The sequence below is a fragment of the Calypte anna genome, chromosome 10, assembly GCF_003957555.1.
Source record: "Calypte anna isolate BGI_N300 chromosome 10, bCalAnn1_v1.p, whole genome shotgun sequence".
NCBI lineage: Eukaryota > Metazoa > Chordata > Aves > Apodiformes > Trochilidae > Calypte > Calypte anna.
Window position 1 is genome coordinate 549,401 of NC_044256.1, and position 19,708 is coordinate 569,108.

General features: G+C 43.4%; 1 protein-coding gene across 2 annotated transcripts in view; it reads left to right on the forward strand.

The window, feature by feature from the left end:
* PSTPIP1 (proline-serine-threonine phosphatase interacting protein 1) overlaps positions 1 to 19,708 on the forward strand; it is a 49,014-nt gene that overhangs the window by 15,718 nt on the left and 13,588 nt on the right. For both annotated transcript variants that reach the window (XM_030456984.1, XM_030456985.1), the window contains exons 2-7: positions 2,356 to 2,456; positions 5,794 to 5,868; positions 15,764 to 15,798; positions 16,370 to 16,476; positions 18,265 to 18,327; positions 19,397 to 19,495. In XM_030456984.1, the coding sequence (XP_030312844.1) occupies positions 2,356 to 2,456; positions 5,794 to 5,868; positions 15,764 to 15,798; positions 16,370 to 16,476; positions 18,265 to 18,327; positions 19,397 to 19,495 (480 nt within the window). The remainder of the gene's footprint in view (positions 1 to 2,355; positions 2,457 to 5,793; positions 5,869 to 15,763; positions 15,799 to 16,369; positions 16,477 to 18,264; positions 18,328 to 19,396; positions 19,496 to 19,708) is intronic.

Below are 19,708 nucleotides of genomic sequence, written 5' to 3' on the forward strand. Positions count from 1 at the left end.
AGAGCTGCTGTAATGAAAGGGAAATATTTGTGTAAGTAAACTTGGGCCTGAATGATTTATGGGCACATTATGGTTGGAAATTAAGAAGAAAATTGCAAGAAGAGACCTAACAGGTTAAACTTGTCTAAGCTGGACAAGCTGTCTCCTGGCTATGTCTCCTCTCCTTCCTTGCTGTAGCCTGTGGTATGCTAGTAGCACTCTCAGATGTTAAGAATTTGCTATCCTTTCATTATATGAGCTGTGCCAGTTTAAAAGAGTTGGGGGAATACACTGAGTTTTAGCATGTACTAAAGAAAGAAATCTGTTGAACAGAAATGGCAGAGTAACCTGACTGTATGCTTACCACTCTGTTGGTTGTGGCAGCACCCTTGGCTGCTGTGGTGATACAAACCCACATGATACTTCTGCTTACCTCTGGGCAGCAGTTCTGGGAGTAGGAAGCTGTGTACACAACTACAGGATGTATTTATTTGCAACTGACAAGACACAATCAAAATTTCTGGGCCCTGTATTGGTCATGGAGCATCTGATTAGAGTGGTTTCTGCCAGGCAAACTGAGTAATTTTTGAGTTTTTTAGAGCAGCAATGCCTTCTGCCATTGGTATGTCCTCAGAAAAAAAAGGGAGAAGGGGAAGTGACAAATTCATTGCAAGGGCATTAGCATCAGCCTTTCCTACTTTTCTCTATGAATGGCAAAAACTTGCCTCCTTTAATTTTTTCACAGCAGGGATGTGTGTGCTACTTGTCCTTGGAAACATTAGGAAAATCATGTTTTGTTTCTGGGATCCTGTTTCTTAAGAGGTGAGCATCAGCAACAGATCTGCACATGTAATCCTATCATTTTCCTGTGGTTGAAACAGTGACAACAGTAGATCCATTGCACTCTCTCCACATATTTTAATCAACATTATCTTGCCTGGCTCTGTAATGCAGATACTTTCCTAGTAGAGGCATTTGTCTGTCTTTTGTGAACCACTATCCCACCATCCTGCCCTTCTCCCCACTACTTGTGATAAGGTTGTCAATTAGGAAAGAAGGAATTACTGCTGTCGAGAAGCTATAGAACTGGAAATACTACAGCTTGCAGTTTTACAAAGGTTGTCTGCAGAAATTTACCCTAACTCTTGAAAAAGCCAAAAAGTCCCTGCTCCTAGGTCTGCAAATCTCCACAGAAGCCCTATGGCCTGGGTGAGCAGCACCGAGGCTGCTATCCCCACCACCTCTCATCCCCAGAGCTCACCTCCTCCTCTCCAGTACCAGCAGTAAGATAGCAAAGCCCCAAACTCAAGTGTCCAGCAGCTTGCCAGAGTCCCTTCCCAAGTCCCAGAATTTAAACAGACATGTCATGGTGGAAAGCAATAAACTAATGCATTTGTTAAATGACATTTGCTTTGGGGGCAGTGGATAAACTGTACTCAGCTCATACATAAGCACTTGTATTGTGAAGAAACTGCTTGAGGGAAGGTACATATTCATTCTCTTCATGGTTACACAGTATATAATGCTATAACATAAAGCTCAGGTAACATTCACCACTACATTTTCAATAACATAATGACCATGTATTGGGTAACCAAGGCCCTCAAAATCAAACTGGCTCATCCCCATCCCATTGCAAGTCAGAGGGAGGACCAGGAGTAGAACACAGAAATCCTGTTCCAGTGCCACTCCCAGAGCATACCACAACTTTATTCCCTAGTTATACAGTCTGACTCAAACAATTAGAAGAGCTGTCACAGCAGTCTGAAAGGAAAACCTAACAGCACATCAGAACCCAAGTGCTGTCTATAGGCCCAGTCTCCCTGTGCTATGAACACTCTTATTAAAGCACCCATCACTGACTGGGTCACAAAGCCACCACCCCATGCATCGAGCTACGAGCACAAAGAATCCTTCATTTCCCCACTCACATCTGAACAGAGGGTCACTGGATTAACAAAAGTCCTGTGGCAGTGACCCGTCTGACTGTTCTATTTAGAAAATAGATCAGCACAGGAGCTATGGTCTACAAGAGCTACTGTACATCTCTGCTCTGTAAAGATCCCACACCCAACACTAAATGTGACTTCCCCAAAAACCCTGCTAGCAACATTTGTGATTCATTTCACTTTTTCAGTGATAAAAAACCAAACCTGATTTAAAACCAAACCAAACCAACTTTTACAGATTTTTGCTTTGGAGAAACATTACCTGTACCTCTACCTTTAGTTCTGCCCCAGCTGCTCTGAGCAAATCAAAAAGTCCATTTGGATTTTCCAAAAAGTGAATGTGCTTGATATGACTGACAATAGGTGCCTGGTAAACCCACAAACCGTGTGCATGGATCAGCTCAACTTTTTATCTTTCTGTCTTCAGTGCAAAGAGTTCACCTCCCACACTGGCTACGAGGTGCTTGTACAACGGCTGTTGGATGGGAGGAAGATGTGCAAAGATGTGGAGGATCTGCTCAGGCAGAGGTAAGAAAATGTGAGCAGCTTCCATTTTTTCTCCTCTTTGGAATCTGGAAAGAAGAGTAGGCTGGTCCTGAAGTTGGTAATGCTAGTAGTTTATGCAGAAAAGCCTGAGTGCTTTGAAACCTATCCTTTCAACAAGATTTGTGTAGATAACAGAAATTTCCAAGTTTTGGTGAGAGGGATGAAAGATGCAGAAATTCAGAGCTCCATTTAAGGCTCAGCTAGTTATTGCTCTGGCATCACACGGTAGCACATACATTCATAACAAGCATTACCGAGTTTCCCCTTTATCAGGGAGCATTTTTCTTTCTCTGGAACCTGTGACAACAGGTTTCCTGCAACTATCAAAAATGGGTCATTTTCACATGCAGACAAAGCTATGTAAGATGCTATCACCAAAACCTCTCCTAGACACCCAAGAACTGCCCACTATGTTTGCTGACCTTGCTAGGCTTTGAATAACAATGTTGTACTTTGTTCATCCTTTACATGCTTCTTGGGAACCCTTCCACAAGAGCTCTGGGCAGCTTTTGTGGGTGAGAAAATCTGTATTACACAGCTGCTCTGACTCCTTTGATATTAATTTTTGTACTTCTGCCTTAGAAAAAATACCTGAAATTTTGTTCTGTTTTTAAGTGTCTGGGTTTCAACTCTTTCACCATGTAGCATCAAGTATATACATGCTCATGCCTGACCAGTAGGAAAGACCACACAATGTGCATTATATATTCAGGAGGTAAAATCCTAGAGCAGTTCATCTATTGCTCTGCCTCTTTCAGTCACAGCCTGGTTTTTCTTCCCATGCCATCCCCCATCTGGCTTTCCGGTTTTAGGTTGGTTTCATGAAGGCTACTTTTCAAGCCCTGAAACTTTACCAGGGATGTGAGCTCTCAGACTGAAAGCTGACTATTTCACAGATTCTGAAGAGTACCCTATCAAAATCTGAAGCTATTTGAATTGCTTTTCTTGACCCCCAGTGGAAACAGGTTTTATTGCTGCATGTCACGTAGTCCTGAAGTCCCATCTGCAAGATGGTAGCTTGGCTTTAGCTGTTTAAAATAGCTCCTTTGTGACTCATAACTTAGACCAGAATTACACTGCAGGCTTCAGGAAGGCTGGTTTGTGGTGGAAGCACAAAGGACTTTGCACAAAGAAGAAAAAAGACATGCACAGACATTTTGCAGATGTGAAAACTGTGCAAGAACAAATGTTTCCATGAACTTTTGCATGTCCCCAAACCATTTGAGTGAGCACACGCACATCCATGTGTTTGTGTGTGTGTGTGCATGCATGACGGGGGAGAAGGAAGAGGAAAAACCATAGCAGACACTGAGCTGCAGAAAGAAGGTATTATTTCTATCTTATTTCTGGAAGAGGTTTATTTTATATTGTCCTTATCTCATTCATGGGAATGAGTTAGGAGGAGACCCCCTCCCTGGAAGTGTTGAGGGCCAGGTTGGATGGGGCTTGGAGCAACAACCTGGTCTAGTGGGAGGAGTCCCTGCTCATGCAGAGGGGCTGTAACTGGATGATCTTTAAAGTCCCTTCCAACCCAAGCCATTAGATGTTTCTATGATTCTATGATCAAAGCATGCAATGAACTCCAGTTCCTAGAGGATGCCTATGTCAGGGGCTCGATGCCACAATTTCAATAAAGACTCTTGCAGCAGCTGCCCTGAGTCCTGACACAGACTGCTCTGGTAACACTAACACTTGATCAGCTTTCCACTTTTGCTCAGACACACCCCTGCCCAGTCCAGAGAAGAGCTTGAGGGCTTGGCAAGTGGAAAGGAAGTTGTATTTCAGAACAAAGACACAGATTTAAAACACAGTATATGTTCCAGCTCTTGATGGCCGCAGGGAAACCTAAAAGCTGTGTGCAAGAGTATCAGAAAGTGGGAAAGGCATCAAGATGAGAAAAGCAAAGTGTCTGACACAAAAATACTTCTTGTTATTAAAATCAAAAGAAAATTGATTCTCCTTCTGCAGCATTATGGATTTCTGGAGTATACTTCCATGAAGTTTCATTCATCTAACATGAAAGCAAAGTGGTACCAATGTCTTGCCTGTCATCATATTTTGCACCCCATTCTTCTATGAGGAACCCTACAGCAGTGACATAGGGACACCCCACAAAAACACAGCAACTCACTGACTGCATGTGTTCAGTTAGACCCACAGGAACCACGGACAGAGCCTCTGCCCCTGCCTCTGGCAACTGTACACTGTGCTGTTATTCCAGCAGCCTGGAACTCCAGTTTCCCTGGAGTGGGAGAACGTCCCCAGAAGAGGCAGCCCCAGGGCACAGGAGGTGGCTGCAATCCAGTGAAACTGCACCAGAGCCACCAGCACAGCTGGCTACAAGATGAGGAGCTCAGAGCCATCAGATGCAGAGGAAGAGGACCAGTCAGGGTAGATGTTCTGAGACTCTCAAGCAGCCCCACCCCAACAGTTGCAGAGCTGAAAGAAACATCCATCAAACCACTCAAGCTCAGCAAACAGCAATACTAAAGTACAGCACGGTTGAGTGGGAAGATAGAACAAACCCCCAATCCTGGCACCAAGCTACCTGTTCATTATTTATTACTGACCATTCAATAGTTTTTAGCAGCTACACCAAGGCTGCACTGGCCTTGCGTCCAGGAGAAAGGGAATTGCAGATATAGTTCAAATACTTTTGTTTATTTATTTATTTTTAAACAGAGAATAGAAATTTCTTCCAGACCTGAGGGAGGGGAAAACAGCACAGAAGTAACTGTATTTCTTTATTAACCATAAAACAGAACTGCTTTCCTGAATCACTAGTTACAGTTCCCCATTAGGTGGGTCATGGCATCACATTCCCTCTGTAAAACTGTCACAGTTAGATTTTTTTCCTGATACTCCCAGCTCCCCTTTATTCAGAACCTCTCTTAAAATGAATATTTAAATTGAAATACTTTGGATCCTACTCTTCATACCCTTCCCAGCCTTCCTTTTTAATGGGTTGAGTCAGATACCATGTTTTATGTTTCTTTTGCTAGAGGCTTTTCTGCTCCTGAACATCTTCACTGCACCTCTGTACACCTCTTCTTCCAACCAAATCCAACTTCTTGGGGACAGAATTTTACATAATCCATGTCTAAACAGAGCTATGGAGAAGGCATTCATTATCTCTCATTTCTTCTAGAAATAGGTAACCTAAAACATTTGAGATTTAACCAATAGCACTAGAATTGAGGAGAGACAGAAACTAAAGAAATAGTGCCTCTCAGGTTTTGTACCCTGGATGCAATAACAAGGGCTGTGTAAATGTGAGAGATTAACTCCTGAGAGATTAAATAAACTTTTATTTTTACAGAGCCCAAGCAGAAGAGAGATATGGGAAAGAGCTAATTCAAATCGCCCGAAAAGCAGGAGGACAAACAGAAATCAAGTAAGAAATTATTTTATTATTAGTGCAAGTGAAAGCATTTTTGGAAGCAGTATCAGACTCCAGTCTTTGGACTATTAATGGGGCTATAAGGTGCTTGCTTCAGTGCATTACACAGCACTCACAGAGTACAGGAAAAATGGGGGAACACATAATCCTTCAAGCAGGATTCACAAAATCTCTATTTAGGAACTGCTGGTTGGTCTTTACTGAGATATTTTTAAATTCCAGGGTTTGTAACAGTGTTTAATATTTGCTTCCAAATACAAACTGAGTGATAGTGAAAAAAAGGAAGAGGCTGGGGTATGTTTAGGATGGTGGTTTGGTAATTCTGGGAAGCTGGGCGGACACCAGGAGGCTGTGACAGAACAAACCCAAAGTCGAAAAACACCAAAAATTAGTTTCTGCAGCAGGAAAAAGGCTTAGCTGAGGAATACAAACTAAACCTCCTTGAAAGGTTTTATTTGGGACAAATCAATGGAACTACTAAAGTACATTTAAATGATATATTTGTCTCCTCTATTACTATTTTAGATCACCTATAAATTGTGTTGTGAGGGGAAGATATATGTTGGCACAGAATTTAACTTAATAAGCACTGCTGATAAACTGCAGCTGTTATTGATGGTAGCAGCAGTAATGAAACAGTCTGCCATTATTGTAACAAGTAATACCACAGTAATAGGGTGGAAGAGAATGAAGCTCTGTGGTCACAAAAGGCAAGACTGAAAGAGAAGACCTCAATCTAAACACAAAACAGCTCTATTGATCCCTAGGGCCTGCTGCCCTCATCCATCCTGTATCTCACTTCTTAATTGCAGTCTCCTCTTTATGCTGATTTATCACTCTCTCTCTCTCAATGTGAACATGGCTTCCTGTTCATATTTTACTGGAAAACGTGACCTCAAACCCATGCATTGCACCATCACGGCACGCAAGTGCCAGGCACTCACCCACAGCACTTGCTGTGGTGGCAAATCCAGGCTGGCAGGAAAACTGTTGCCTTATCCCATGTGCCTGGCAGTGCAGGGAGCCCCGAGGCTCAGTCTAGAGAACACTCAGGGCTCTGCTCCCCCAGTGCTCCCTCCATCCATCCCTCCCTCAGCCCTGAGCAAGGCACTGAGGTACAGCAAGATTCCCTGCAAAGGTTGCTGGGGCTTCTGCCTTCTTGGTGTCAATTGACAGAGCTAACTGGAGAAAAAGAAAGAGCAGAAAAATTGTTTTGAAATGAAAATAGCAGTTTAAGGATGGAGAGCTCTGTCCCAAACCAAAGGCTAAGATCAGCATCCTAGGATAAATGAAGGGCTCCAACTAAATTTCTTTACTGGTAATGCAGGACAGGCAGAGCAAATCTGTACAGAAACAGAGCTTTGGCTGCTCTTCTGTCACTTAGGGGCTAATTCAGGGGTTTGGCCTTTCCTAAAGACATTGTAAGAGCTTTATTTAGAGGCAGAGCCAAGTCCCAGAATTGGGATATGGATCCAAGTTCCCCTCAAGTTGGAGGAAGTTTGGACATGGGCCAATCTCCATTTTGATCCAGCCATTTTCTAGGCTGGCAGAGAGAGGAGGCTGAGCACACCAACACAGCCCACTGCAGAGCTGCTTTACAGGTTGCTGTAAACCCATACCTGGTCTAGGAAGCAACCAGCTTTGTGCTGATATTTTTGTGAGAGTAAATGTATCACTGTACCTGTTCTGAAGCAGAGAGAGGAAACTTTTGCTTTCTGTAGCTGAGCATCCTCTGGTTGTTTAAGGAGTCAGAGGACTGGCATGAAACAAGCCTGATGAGTAAATACAGGCAAATGGGGAGAAGGCTGTGGCACACTTCTGGGGGTAGTGGCCATCACTGTGGAAAAGTTTTCTCCCAAGTCTCCCCTATGTTGTAAGAGTTTCTAGTTTTAAATCAAAGAAAAAAAACCTATTTCAACATTTTTTCAGGCTCTTCACTTCTCCCTCAGACTTTTACTTCAGCTAGAACAAATTGCTGAACTCAACTAACTGTATAAATAGATCCAACTGCCCGTATTTATTTACTGAAAGACTCAGATGAAGAAATATGTTGCTGACTCAAAGACAGTAGGGAAGGCTCACTGAAATGTAACAGCAACTCTAGGACCACTGCCCATTGCTTTGAGGAAAATCTAGGTGACAGCAGGCATCAGGTTTCTGTCCTGTATAGGACAGTGCTTGTCCCAGTGCAAGCCCTCCAGTGCTTGTGCCCTCAGCACTGTTCCAGCTCCTCTGCTGGAGAACTCCCAGGACACTTCACTGCTCAGCATCAGCAGTGATACAACCCAGTGACCCGGGAAAAGGGGACAGTGTTGTGTCTCTACGTGCAGATCCCAGAGCACAAGAAATGTGAGGTATCATTTGGACCTGAGAGCCATCAGGGGACACGTTTTTAGCAGTGCCACTAGAGGTGTGACAGCTTCAGAGAGGTCCTCACTCTTCTTTTTCAAACCAGCATTGGAGATGGCCATGGCCAGCCTGCAGCTGTAGGAAAACTTCCAACAAAACTAAAATCAGTGAGGCTGCCATACTGCAGTGAGGTAGATGTCCCACAACACCTTTTTATTTAAAAAAAACCCAACAAACCAACACAAATACAGTGTTTCTACAAGAAGCTGGTGCTGGTTACCACGGCCACGGCCAACAAACACTCCAGCTTCCAGCTCAAGAAATATAAGTTCCTCGTAAGTGCTGCCCAACAGCCAAAGAATAAAATCATCCAGAAGTCCAGCTGGATTCAAGGAAATTCCAGCATTCTGGCTGCTTGCCCTTGCCTTGAGTGTTACTGCTACTTCTGGGGCAGGAAGATGCCCTCTTTCCAACCCATGACACAGCTCAAACTCAGCAGCAGCTATAGGACTTGGTGAGTTCATTCTACTTTTATGTATGCACGTATGCACGGACTCCAATCTCAGTGCCAGGCTGCAAAAAGGTCCACACAAGCTCAGATCAAAATCACCTCAGTCTAATCTTGTGTCCCCGACACAAGATCCCAAGGGAAAAGCAGAAGAGGGCAGGATTATGAGGATCACCTGGATGTACCAGCACAGTCAGAGGCAGGCTGTGCCTGGGAATACAGGTAGCTGTCAAGCTGGGAGGAGAAAAGGTATTCGGGGGGAGCATGAGAAAATATCAGTTGAAAATGTTCCTCTTGAGAGGGCTGCCCCTAGGAAAGGGCAGGGAAGTCTTTGAGGAGTGGGCAAGGCACCAGGATGGCAGCACTCCAGGTAGAAGGATGGATGCTGCACAGAAATGGAGCTCTGGAAGTCATCTATTGGAAGCCAGGGATAAAATAAATTTTAAAAACATCTCAATTCCTACTCTTATACTAATTTCAAAGTCCTGTTATCCCACTTTTTTAATTAAAAAGAATTAAAACTGAATCACTATTTCATAGTCTCTAATTGAAAAAGAAATGATGAGAAAGATGATTACCAAGCTCCAGCCATGTGTTCTTGGCAAATACCAGGTTAGACCAGCAGCCAGCAGAGGAGAGGGAACCACCAAGTCATGAAGTTTAACCTGCAGAATGGTTTTGTACTCTCTGTGTTCTGTGTTGCACACGTGGGAAAGGATGCAGAGCAGCTGGGGATTTTCAGCTGAGTTACAGAGATCAAGTCTGCAAGTATCTGCTGGCAGCACAGCATGCAGTGAGGACATCTCTACACACCAGAGATGATCCTCAGCAGAGCTCGTGCCTGTCAGAGGAAACACCTCTCAGGCTGCAAGGTGACTGGGAGTTTCCATGCAGTAGCTTTGGGCAACTCTTCTGCAGAACAACATGAAAACAGAGTATAGTACAGAGCCTGCTTTTCAGAGACAGCCTTAGCTTCAGCTGAAATAGAGCCCCTGGGAACTCAGTTTTTCTGCAGAGTAACTGATATAAACACACACGGTAGCTAGTTAAATTCTGCCTTGTCTTGACAACGGCTATTTTTGGCATTTGCTCAGCTTCTCTTTTCCCATGTATATGATTTCCTTCTTTTTTCTTCCCTCTTTCCCACTACCATTTCCTTCAGACCTTGAGACAGGGTAGTTTCTTCAAGCCTGTGTCTCCTCTGCCCTTCTCTGCAAAGCCTGAAATAGAATATTTCAGTGAGTGTGAGGTGAGGGCATCTGTAACAAAATCCCAATTGCTGCTTCCTGGGTATAAATATAGTGTGTCTGTCACATAATACACAGAATCCAGTGTGTTATTCACAAAAAGCAGACTTTTTTGAACCGAAGCTAAAAGCCATTTTGGAAGGTCACATCCTTCAGTAGTTAGTTGTTCTCCACTTAAACGTTCTGAACCCTCACAGATTTATACACTTGGACTTTGAACTTCCAAGCCACTGTGAAACTGGACTCAAGTGCATACTCTGAAAGACCTAACTTCTGGTTAAATTCTACCTAAATAAGGTCTCTGGTGACAAGAATAGGTGTTTTTGAGTAGTGCTGCTCTCTTTCAAAGAGAGAGAAGGAAATTTAGTCTGATGGCAAAGATACAAAAGTTGTTTTGATTGTTTTATCATTTGATTTGATTAGCATACATCTTTCTGGAATCACCAGGGGGCTAACTTATAGTCTACAGACACAGATTTACAGGGAACAGAAGGCATATGAAATGCCCTTCTATTTGCTTCCCCTGCTCTAGGAAGCCTAGGGCGATGTGTCCATGCCCTCTGTAATCAGCTTTGGGAGTGAGGATGCAGCCTCCTTCCCATTCACTCTGGGGCTGCTTCCACTTCTAAAAAGTACCTGAAAACATCATGGACCAGGGGCAAAAACATAGGCAGACACACCACAAGGCTAGGAAGAGCCCACCACATTTGTTGCTGCTTTCATGGAAGACCAGTTACACCCAACCTGACTCTGAGCCCTGCCTGCTGCAGTGCAGCCTCTTGCAAGAGCTGCTACAGCTGCTTCTGCTCCCTGCCTGGCACTAATTCAGACAGACAGAAATTGGGACTCTCATGGTTAGGGAAAAACTGCTGCTCTGTGGCTTAGAATTGACATCACAGCTGGGACATGTGCAGGAGTCCTTCCAGTTGCCCTGAGTGGTTTTGCTTTCTGTTTATAGCTTCTCTGAGAACATAAAATATCCCATCAAAATTATTCCTTCAACGTTTTCACCACATTCCCACTAAGCAATGCTAGACACGATTGTTATGTGAAATAATCTGCTATGTGCCTGGCTTAGGATTTGGTAGTGACTTAGTTAGCTCCCTGCTACCTCTGCAACTCCCCCTTATTTTCTCTATTTTTGGTGTTTCTGTTTGGTTTTGTTTGTTTTTTTGTTGTTGTTGCAGAGGAAGTCCCAGGTGTAAATGCTTCTGAACTTGTTTCCCCCACATTTTGCTACCACCATGGTGCTTCACAGAAAGAAATGTTGGGGAAAATGCAATTGAAAAAACTCCCTGTGTGGCAGGAGCAAAGGCAGATGTTATCCGTGGCCTCAGGGCAGACTGGTATGGGGTTGGTTTCATACCAGGACCTAAGTTACTGGAGGCAAAGGGGTTATAGGACAGCTGGCAAGTGATCAGCAGAGTTAATCTGGGAGAGGCTTCTCTCAGTTTCAGAAAGAATAAAATTACAGTGAGAACAAAACATTGTAGATCATGTTGCTGTTAAAATGGAAACCTACAAGAAAGGAAGGTGGGGTTATTTCACACTTCTATTCACCATGAAAAGATAAAAAAGAAAGAAAATTTTAAAAGAGCTGTGGTTTTCTGGTTAGAAGAGCCTATTTTACCTTCCTCTGTACACGATGCTTTACAGAAGGGACTCTTCAAATTACTCATTTAAACCAGTCCCTAACTGAGTGGAAAGACAAAGTACTGGAAAAAAACAAACAAATAAATGCCCAAACCATCAAGCCTTCGGTTGCAAAAGTGTGGTGAAACAGTGTACATAAGTGACCTGAGCACTGCTACTGATTGAGCTCTGCTCATTACATCTCTGATGCCATGAAACTCAGTTTCTGATGACTATTTCATTGAAGAGACTGGAGCTCTATCTACAGTACATTTCCTGTTGGTCCTTGTGTCACAGAGGACCACCCAGTGCAGCCTCTCTCTAGCAACAGCCCAGTTCTCCAGCCAAATCAAGGTCCAAAAATGGAGAGAAAGCAAACACAGCAGCCAGGATGAGTTCCCTTGAAGTGCTGTCGTCCCATGCTGTTCCAGTCAAATCCCCCTCCCTAACCAACTCTAACATGATTTTTTGCACATGGAGTAAAACGGATTTATGAGGAGATGCAGCACTTCCTCACTACTCCTCATGCCTATCCCTCTGAGTGTCAAACAAGGCACCTCTGCTCAAACCCAGGGGACGCTGCCTTGAAAGCAGGGCACAGATTATTGTGGGAGCCAATCCCTTTAGTGATGCATTCTTTAAGTGTTCCTCTGGTTAGAGGAGACCCATAGGGACTGGTGGTCAGTACTCTATAGAGACTGGGCTCCCTTTTCAGCTTTGCTGGGTAAACTTGGTTTAAGTTCTCTTTGGAAAGTATTTTTTTGCAATCTACAGAGCAAAATGCTAAGCAGTGGGGGAGTGTTATTTTAATGAGCTTCTCCTCTTGCTTCCCCTGTTCCTCTGAAAGCTCTGCTGTTCTCCTTCTCCCCCAACACTGGAAAAAACAAACACTGAAACGTACAGATTTTGCAAGATCAGCCCAGTTCGGCTGTACCCGGGCACAGGAGACTGCAGCAGCCAGGGGAGGGGATGCCACAACACGGCAAAAACATTTCAGCCACTAGATGGCAAAAATCACCACAATTTGCTGCAGAGTGGCTGTTGCACAGGCTCTCTCTGGTCCCCCTTACCCGGATTCATTGTCAGTCCTGTTTCCAGCAGAAATTCCTTTTGACAAATCCAATCTCTAAATGTCCAAGGGGGAATCGTTTAACATACACTGGAAATTTGTGTCCGAGGCTTTTTCAATGAGGCGCCTGCAGGAGGCTCCACACAGAGGTGCCCAAAGGGAAGGATGTGCTGTTACCTGAAGAGGTTTAACAGTGCTAGAGAATTGACAGGGATGTCAAAGATGAGCAAACAAACAAACAAAGAGGTAAACTGCATTTTTTTTCAGTTAACTCTAATTATTTTTAATCCCAGGTTTTCTAGTTTTGCCACAGAACAAACAAAAAATTAAATTACTACCACAATACTAAGTGGTGTCATATACTCAGAGGATCAAATTTTTTCAAGGGTTCATGAGACATCTTCACTTTGGATGCTTCAGAATAACCCCCTTATCAATTCTATCAGCAAGCCAAGGCCACACAGAAGGAACAGGGAACAGGTACTGTACATACAGAACAGCACAGACAAAATTAAAACTCACTTGGATGTCTGCTATTCAAGTTGCTTCCATTAAACCCTCCAAAGCACTGAAATGAGGAGTTTCACTGATCTAATCACAGCATCTAACCCAAGGAGCTCATCTAGAGCACTGCTGCTGCAGCCAGCACATCCCTGCAGCCCAGAGGTGAAGGAATACCTGGTGGATCCATGGGTCAAAATGTGATTTATTTCTTCTCTCCCCCATATTACTTGGCACAACGAGATATTTGCTACTCCCTTAAGCCACATAAGGATGAGGGATTTTCACTGATTTTAGAAAATTGTTATAAAAATAAGGAAGGAAATGGCTTAAAGTCTATTTTGATCTACTTATGGACTGTGGCCTTGCCCCAGTCACCAGCTAGGGAACTGGCTGGACAAATCTTTCATACTAGGAGCAAAAGTCCAGAGCTTTCTGAAATACCTATTAGAGACCATGGAGAGGGCAAATTGGTCTCTCTCCATCTCATCACCAGATGCATTATTATACCAGAAGACAGACTCATCCCTACAGGGAGCCAGCAAAAAGGAGAAAGCTTCATCTATGGATTATGATCATGATCTACTCGGGTAGCTCAGATGCCTGGAAACTAAAAAAGGAGCAAATTGCTTTTGTTTTGTCCTTGACATGTACTGAGAAAGCACTATTTTTCAGTATCTGTTACTGCAGTTTTGCTAGCCTTTGCAGAACCCAAATCACCAATGGAAAAGAAAAAAAAAACAACTCTGGGAACAACAGATCAACACAGCATGCAAACAGTATGTGCAGCTTGCAAGTATCCTCTATTTCTTAAATTCCAGTATTTGCCTATTTCAGGCATAAAGTTGTTAGCACATTCCCCACCTCCTACTGGAAAATCCACATTTAAAAATGTTAATTTTATTCCTTGTATATATTAATTATTTCAAAATAATCCATTAAGCTTTTTAGGTGACAAAAATATCTCTGCTGATGAAATTCAATTTATCTCTTGATTTTAAGCTTTTAATTGACGTAGCTGGAAACAATATTGTTTGTTACATTTTTGTTGTGGAACCTTAGCTGCCATCAACATTTCACACTAGACTCATTTTTGTTTTTGCAAAACAGACCTTTAAAATGCTGAAGTATTACTATGACAATTCTGCAAAATACTGATTATTTTTTTTCTGGTTTATGTCAGGAAATTCACCACAGGAAACTGCATTGAAAGAACCAAAGTTAGCTCAATACTTGTATTTTCTTGGCCAGAAGTTTTCCCCTTATATTTCTACAAATTCAGATTTGGAAGTGGACTGCAAAGCAGTTATCACAGGGCCAGGGCCAGCCTTGTTCCTCATCTCTGCATTTTTTCTCATGCCTGGCAAAGCAGCTTTGCTACTGGGAGAGCAAGCTTTGATTAGGAAACAGATGTCCAGACTAAATTAACACAGGGCAATTAGAAACCTTCATGTGTCTCTTAAGACTCCTGAAATAGCCCAAGAGATGGGGGATTTCCCTACCCATCTGCAGCCACACATGGCTGGGAAGTGATCTGCATCCTCTTCTGGGCTCTCCTAGTAGCCAGGAGATTTTAAGGTCTTCATTAAAAGGGTTTTCCCCTTTAAAAAACCCATCTGCAGCCACATGGGGTAGACCAGGGCACCATGGAGATCCCAGAATTGTTTCCTTCAGGGCTCTCGAAGAGATGATTTCTAAATCTGAAAAAACTCCAAAACACCACAGGCCTGGCTGATGTGTATACAAATGCTGTGCCAGCCTGCAAACTGGGAGCCAGAGTAAATTCTTAAGTTGAAAATGCCTCTTACAGACTGTGCTCTTTTCTCTCCTGTCACTTCTCTGCTCACTGCTTTCTTAAAATGGAGTCAAGCTGGCCAACAAGACCGGATGAGAAGTGGGGTGTCTCTTTTTGCTCACCTCTCTGCCTCAGCCCAGCACCCAGGCCTGATGGTTTACCCAGCATGGTTTATTCAGGCTGTGCTTCTGGGATGCAGAAAACCCTGGGAGCATCAGGAATCAGAGCCTCCATAGGCTCTCTGCACCGTTTCTCAGTCTTTTTGAAGCAGAACAAGCTGTACCACATGGGGGTGCTCAGAAAGCGTGATACAGAGGATGCTGCAGAGCTGAGCTGCTCTGGCTTGGAGGAGGAAGGACCGAGGAGGAAAAATTTGCTGGTGCTGCATTTAAGACAGAGGGTAGAGCTGGTTTAATTCTACCCTTTAGACTACTGCTCCAAAACTCAATTCCCCTTGACCATTCTATGATTCTATGATTCATTGGCAAGGTGGAAGAACAGGGAAACGTCTGCTAACGTTCAGTCACAGATAGAGTGGGATTAAAAAAAGAGGATGCACATAAGCAATAGTGTGATTCCTTGCTTCATGGAGCATTTTATTGCATTTCCTGATGGTAACAGATTGCTGCTATTGTGCTTGTTAGCATGGTCAACTTCCATTATGAGATTATTAAGAGTTTTATCTCTATGTGTACGTTTGAAATTCTGAGGGTAGGGGTTTTACTCTGGATTCACAATCCATGCTTAGGAACCTGTATTAACCAAGTGCATTTGTTTCTGCCTCACAGCACACTGAAGGCAGCATTTGAGAGGCTCAAGCAGCGTAAGTATTTGTATCTTCCTTTCAAACTTCTGGGGTCTTTCATCCCCTTTCTTCCCCCTTCTATTTCCAGCTCTTCTATCCCAGTCTGTTGTGTGGAGAGTGGAGGAGAAAGGACACCCACGGGGAGTCCTCTAAGGCTGTGCACTCAATCCACCCTCCGGTGTCAAAGAAAATGGCTTGTTCCTCAAGTTATTTTTAATTGGATTAACTAGCAAAACATCAGCTCTGTTCCCTCTTCTGCCAGCCACTGACATCAAACCAGCACATTTTCTAGATGTGCCCAAGGCTGAATGCAAACCTTTCACACAGAGAATGCAACACCAGCACAGCCAACAGGACAGGGAACCTGCTGCTCAAATACAAACTCTAATTCAAAAAGCAGCTGGTGAATTTAGAACTTGGTGGTTTTGGAACCTGGGTGAGGAAGCTCAACATTTCTGGGGGGCCTTTTTTAAGGCTGCTCCCTCCATGACAGGTCATATAGCAGCCACATCCCAGAAAGATCTGAAAAATGCGGCTTCATATTTAAAAGCCTCTCCACTGACTGTTTATGTATTTTGATTTGCTTTAGAAATCGAAAGTGTTGGAAACTCTCATATCCAGCTGGCAGCAATGCTGAAGGATGAACTGAAAGGAATAGAGGAGTTCCGAGAAAGACAGAAGGAGCAAAGAAAAAAGGTGAGGAAGTCGGGCAATGCTGAAACACAATGAGTCAGCAGCCCATGCTGATGACCTCTGTCCAGCCAGACTGTGAATACTGCAAAGATGATAAAACATGCCCAGTGTGCCCTCTTCACTCAATGCACTAAACTGTGGTAGAAAATCTTTTTCTGATCCCAGCTGGAAATAAAATAGCCCCAGTGTATCTGCAGATACTATTATCACTCCTATAAGAACTTAATCCTTCTGTACTTTTTTTTTATACCCTTGCTAATTGGCTTTCTTTGGTATGATCCTGCATGATCCCCAACATGCACTTAAGTAAAGGGGTAACAGAAACACTTAAAAACATAGAAGTAAATTAATATCATGCTGTATACAACACCAATATGTGCTGAATTACAAACACATGGAATAAATCGCATCTCACTGACGTTGTATAATAATTCATTATTATAAAGGGATTTAAGGCCACTTAATCCCTTCTGGTGATCTTATCAGGCTCTAAGTCTCTTGTAAAATAGGCCTCAAGAGACAACAGTGGTCTCTCTTAGACCTTCTCTGGGGTTGAGGACAAAGATGGGACAGACATTTAACACTTAAAGCACTGATTGATGGAGGAGCAAACTGAAATATTCAGTTGTCTGCTAAGTCCATGCCACAGAAATCTTGTTTCTACCACCACTCTGACACACAGGAACTTGGAATCACAGAGAAACTTGAATACGAAAGTGAATAAAATCAGTGCTGCTACTGAGAGCTGAGGTCCACAGCAATCTGATGATTTATACACCTTACCATAGCTAAGGAATATAAAGACAGCCAGAGTGCATGTAGCTCATCAGCTTTGTATTCCTCCCCTTCAGACACACGCCTTACCCCTAGGATTTACAGAGAGGGGCTCTCTCCTGCTGAAAACAGAAAGCCTGTAACTCAATGGAAACAGAGGGGCCTTGGAAAAGGGAAAATGTCTTTGGAGTTTTATGCAAGCTTTTATCTCCATGGCTGTGAGGAAGTCAGCATTACACATGCTAGATGGTGTCAGTACTTCTGGTAAACTTCCAAAATTCTGTGATCTATGTTCCACCATTGCTGCTCTAAGGACTGTGCTGTTTAGCTCAATGTGAAGCAAGGGGCTGGGTAACCCTGGAGAGAGTTTTGCTGGAGCAGGATATAAAGATTAAAGGACCACAAGTCCCACTGAAGGAGCCCATATGCTGCCAACTAGGAGCATATCTCACTGTCACATAAGGCTGAGACATAAAAGAGAATTCAGCACTGTCCTTCCAATGCTGACCAGATGACAATGTGGAAATCAAAACACATCAAGCATAAAGATGCCAGAAGCAATGGAATGTAAATTACACAGGGATTGTCTGTGTTTAAAATGAACAACTACTCTTGCCCCTGTGGTTAAGACAGTGGCTTTATTTCCAAAGACGTAGGATCAAGCTCTTGAGCCAATGAAGGAACTCTGCTGGCAGAGCTGATGGGCACTGTGACTGGGTGTTACACTCTTTAATCTCCTTAAGAGAGAGAAAAAAAAAGGAAGACAATTAAGATCTACATCCTCTCTGCTATTAATGGAAACCACTGAAGCAGAATTCTCTTGGATTATTTCTTTACCTAGCACTTTGCTATTCTCTGTATCACTTAGAAACCTGTCATTTATAAAGTGAAGTAATTTTTCCCCACGGGCATGTGGCATATAAAAAGGCCTTGAAAATTGCTTTCCTAATCCTGTCACTAAAAAGGGGAGAAAGAAGTCCCAAGTAAAAAATGCTTACTGCTGTCTGTTTCTTACAGTACGAGTCTGCAATGGAGCGCGTGCACAAGAGCAAGTTGTCCCTCTATAAAAAAACAATGGAGGTAAGAGAGGTGGTTTCTGCTGGTTTCCTGATGCAAACTGGTCCCAGTTTGAGACAGGGTGGAATCTGTACCATCTGTACCTATATTTAAGGAAAGGTCAAGCATGTGTAAGTGTGCAAGACAGACTGTGAGGATGAGATTCCTGCTGTGAGGGGGATGCCACTTTCCCTGCTGCATGTGCTGAAGAGATTCCAAAACAAATTCTGAGGAAGTCGATGTGGAATGAGCAATGCCTCAGGTCAAACTGGATGGGATGGTTAGGCAAGGACAGTTACAGGAGCAAATGCAAATTCTCAGTCTGCATAAACAGAAATTTTTTAAAACCATGAAGGAATCTTGGGAACACAAGGAAACCTCTCCAGCTGGAAAGATTGCAGGCACAGGAACTGCAGACAAGCTGGTTTTGGTTTCCAGTGGGAAACTACCACTAAAGAAAAGCAATTACAGACTCCTCAGTGCTACAGATGGAACTGTAGTGGCAATTTTTATTTAAACATGGTGCTCTAAGTGAATCTCTACAACATGGAGGTCTTTCAGCATAAATAAAGATTTCTTTTGCTTCAGAGGACTACACTGAGACTGTTACCTATGGGGTGCTGGCTCTGTCTCACAGCTTGGAGCAATGGGGGAGGCAACACTCTGACCTTAGGCAGATGGTCCAAGTCACACTGTGAAAGTGACAACCCATTGCCACCGGCACCCTGAAAATGTGGCCTCCTAATCCTGTCCCTACACTGTAGCTTGGGCAGGTGCCTGATGAATTGCTGGTGTTGTGCTGCCTGCGTATTCATGACCATCCCTGCAGTGACCTGGTTGCTATTGTACAAAGCAAATAACCTCAGGGCTGCAGGAACAGGACCAAATTTATGCTGCCAGCCCCCACCCCAATTTTTCAGTTCTATTTTTCTATCACCTTACAGTGTTATTGGGATTTTTTCTGTTGCCCAGACTTGAACACTGATTTGCTCTCTCAGACTGCAAAGCAGAAAATGCTTAGAACATCATGCTGGAGACAACCCAGACTCACTCCCTAACCCAGCCCCTCACCTGTGATTTCATTTCAATGCAGTCAAAGAAGACCTATGAACAGAAGTGCAAGGAGGCGGATGAGGCTGAGCAGTCCCTTGAACGGACGAGTGCTTCGGGCACCCAAAAGCAAACAGAAAAGGTACCTGAGCTGACAGTGCTATTTAGAGGGAAAACTGTGGTTGCCTGTGTTTTTTTCTCTTTTCAAGGTAGGAGAGAACACAGTGGAAGAACTCATTTTGTGAGATGCAAGGGGCTGCTTCCCCTTCTAATTAACCCCTTAGAATTAAAATTGAAACAGAGCACCTTTGCAAGGAGGTTTTCCTTCACAAACTCCTTTGGTAATCCTGATCTT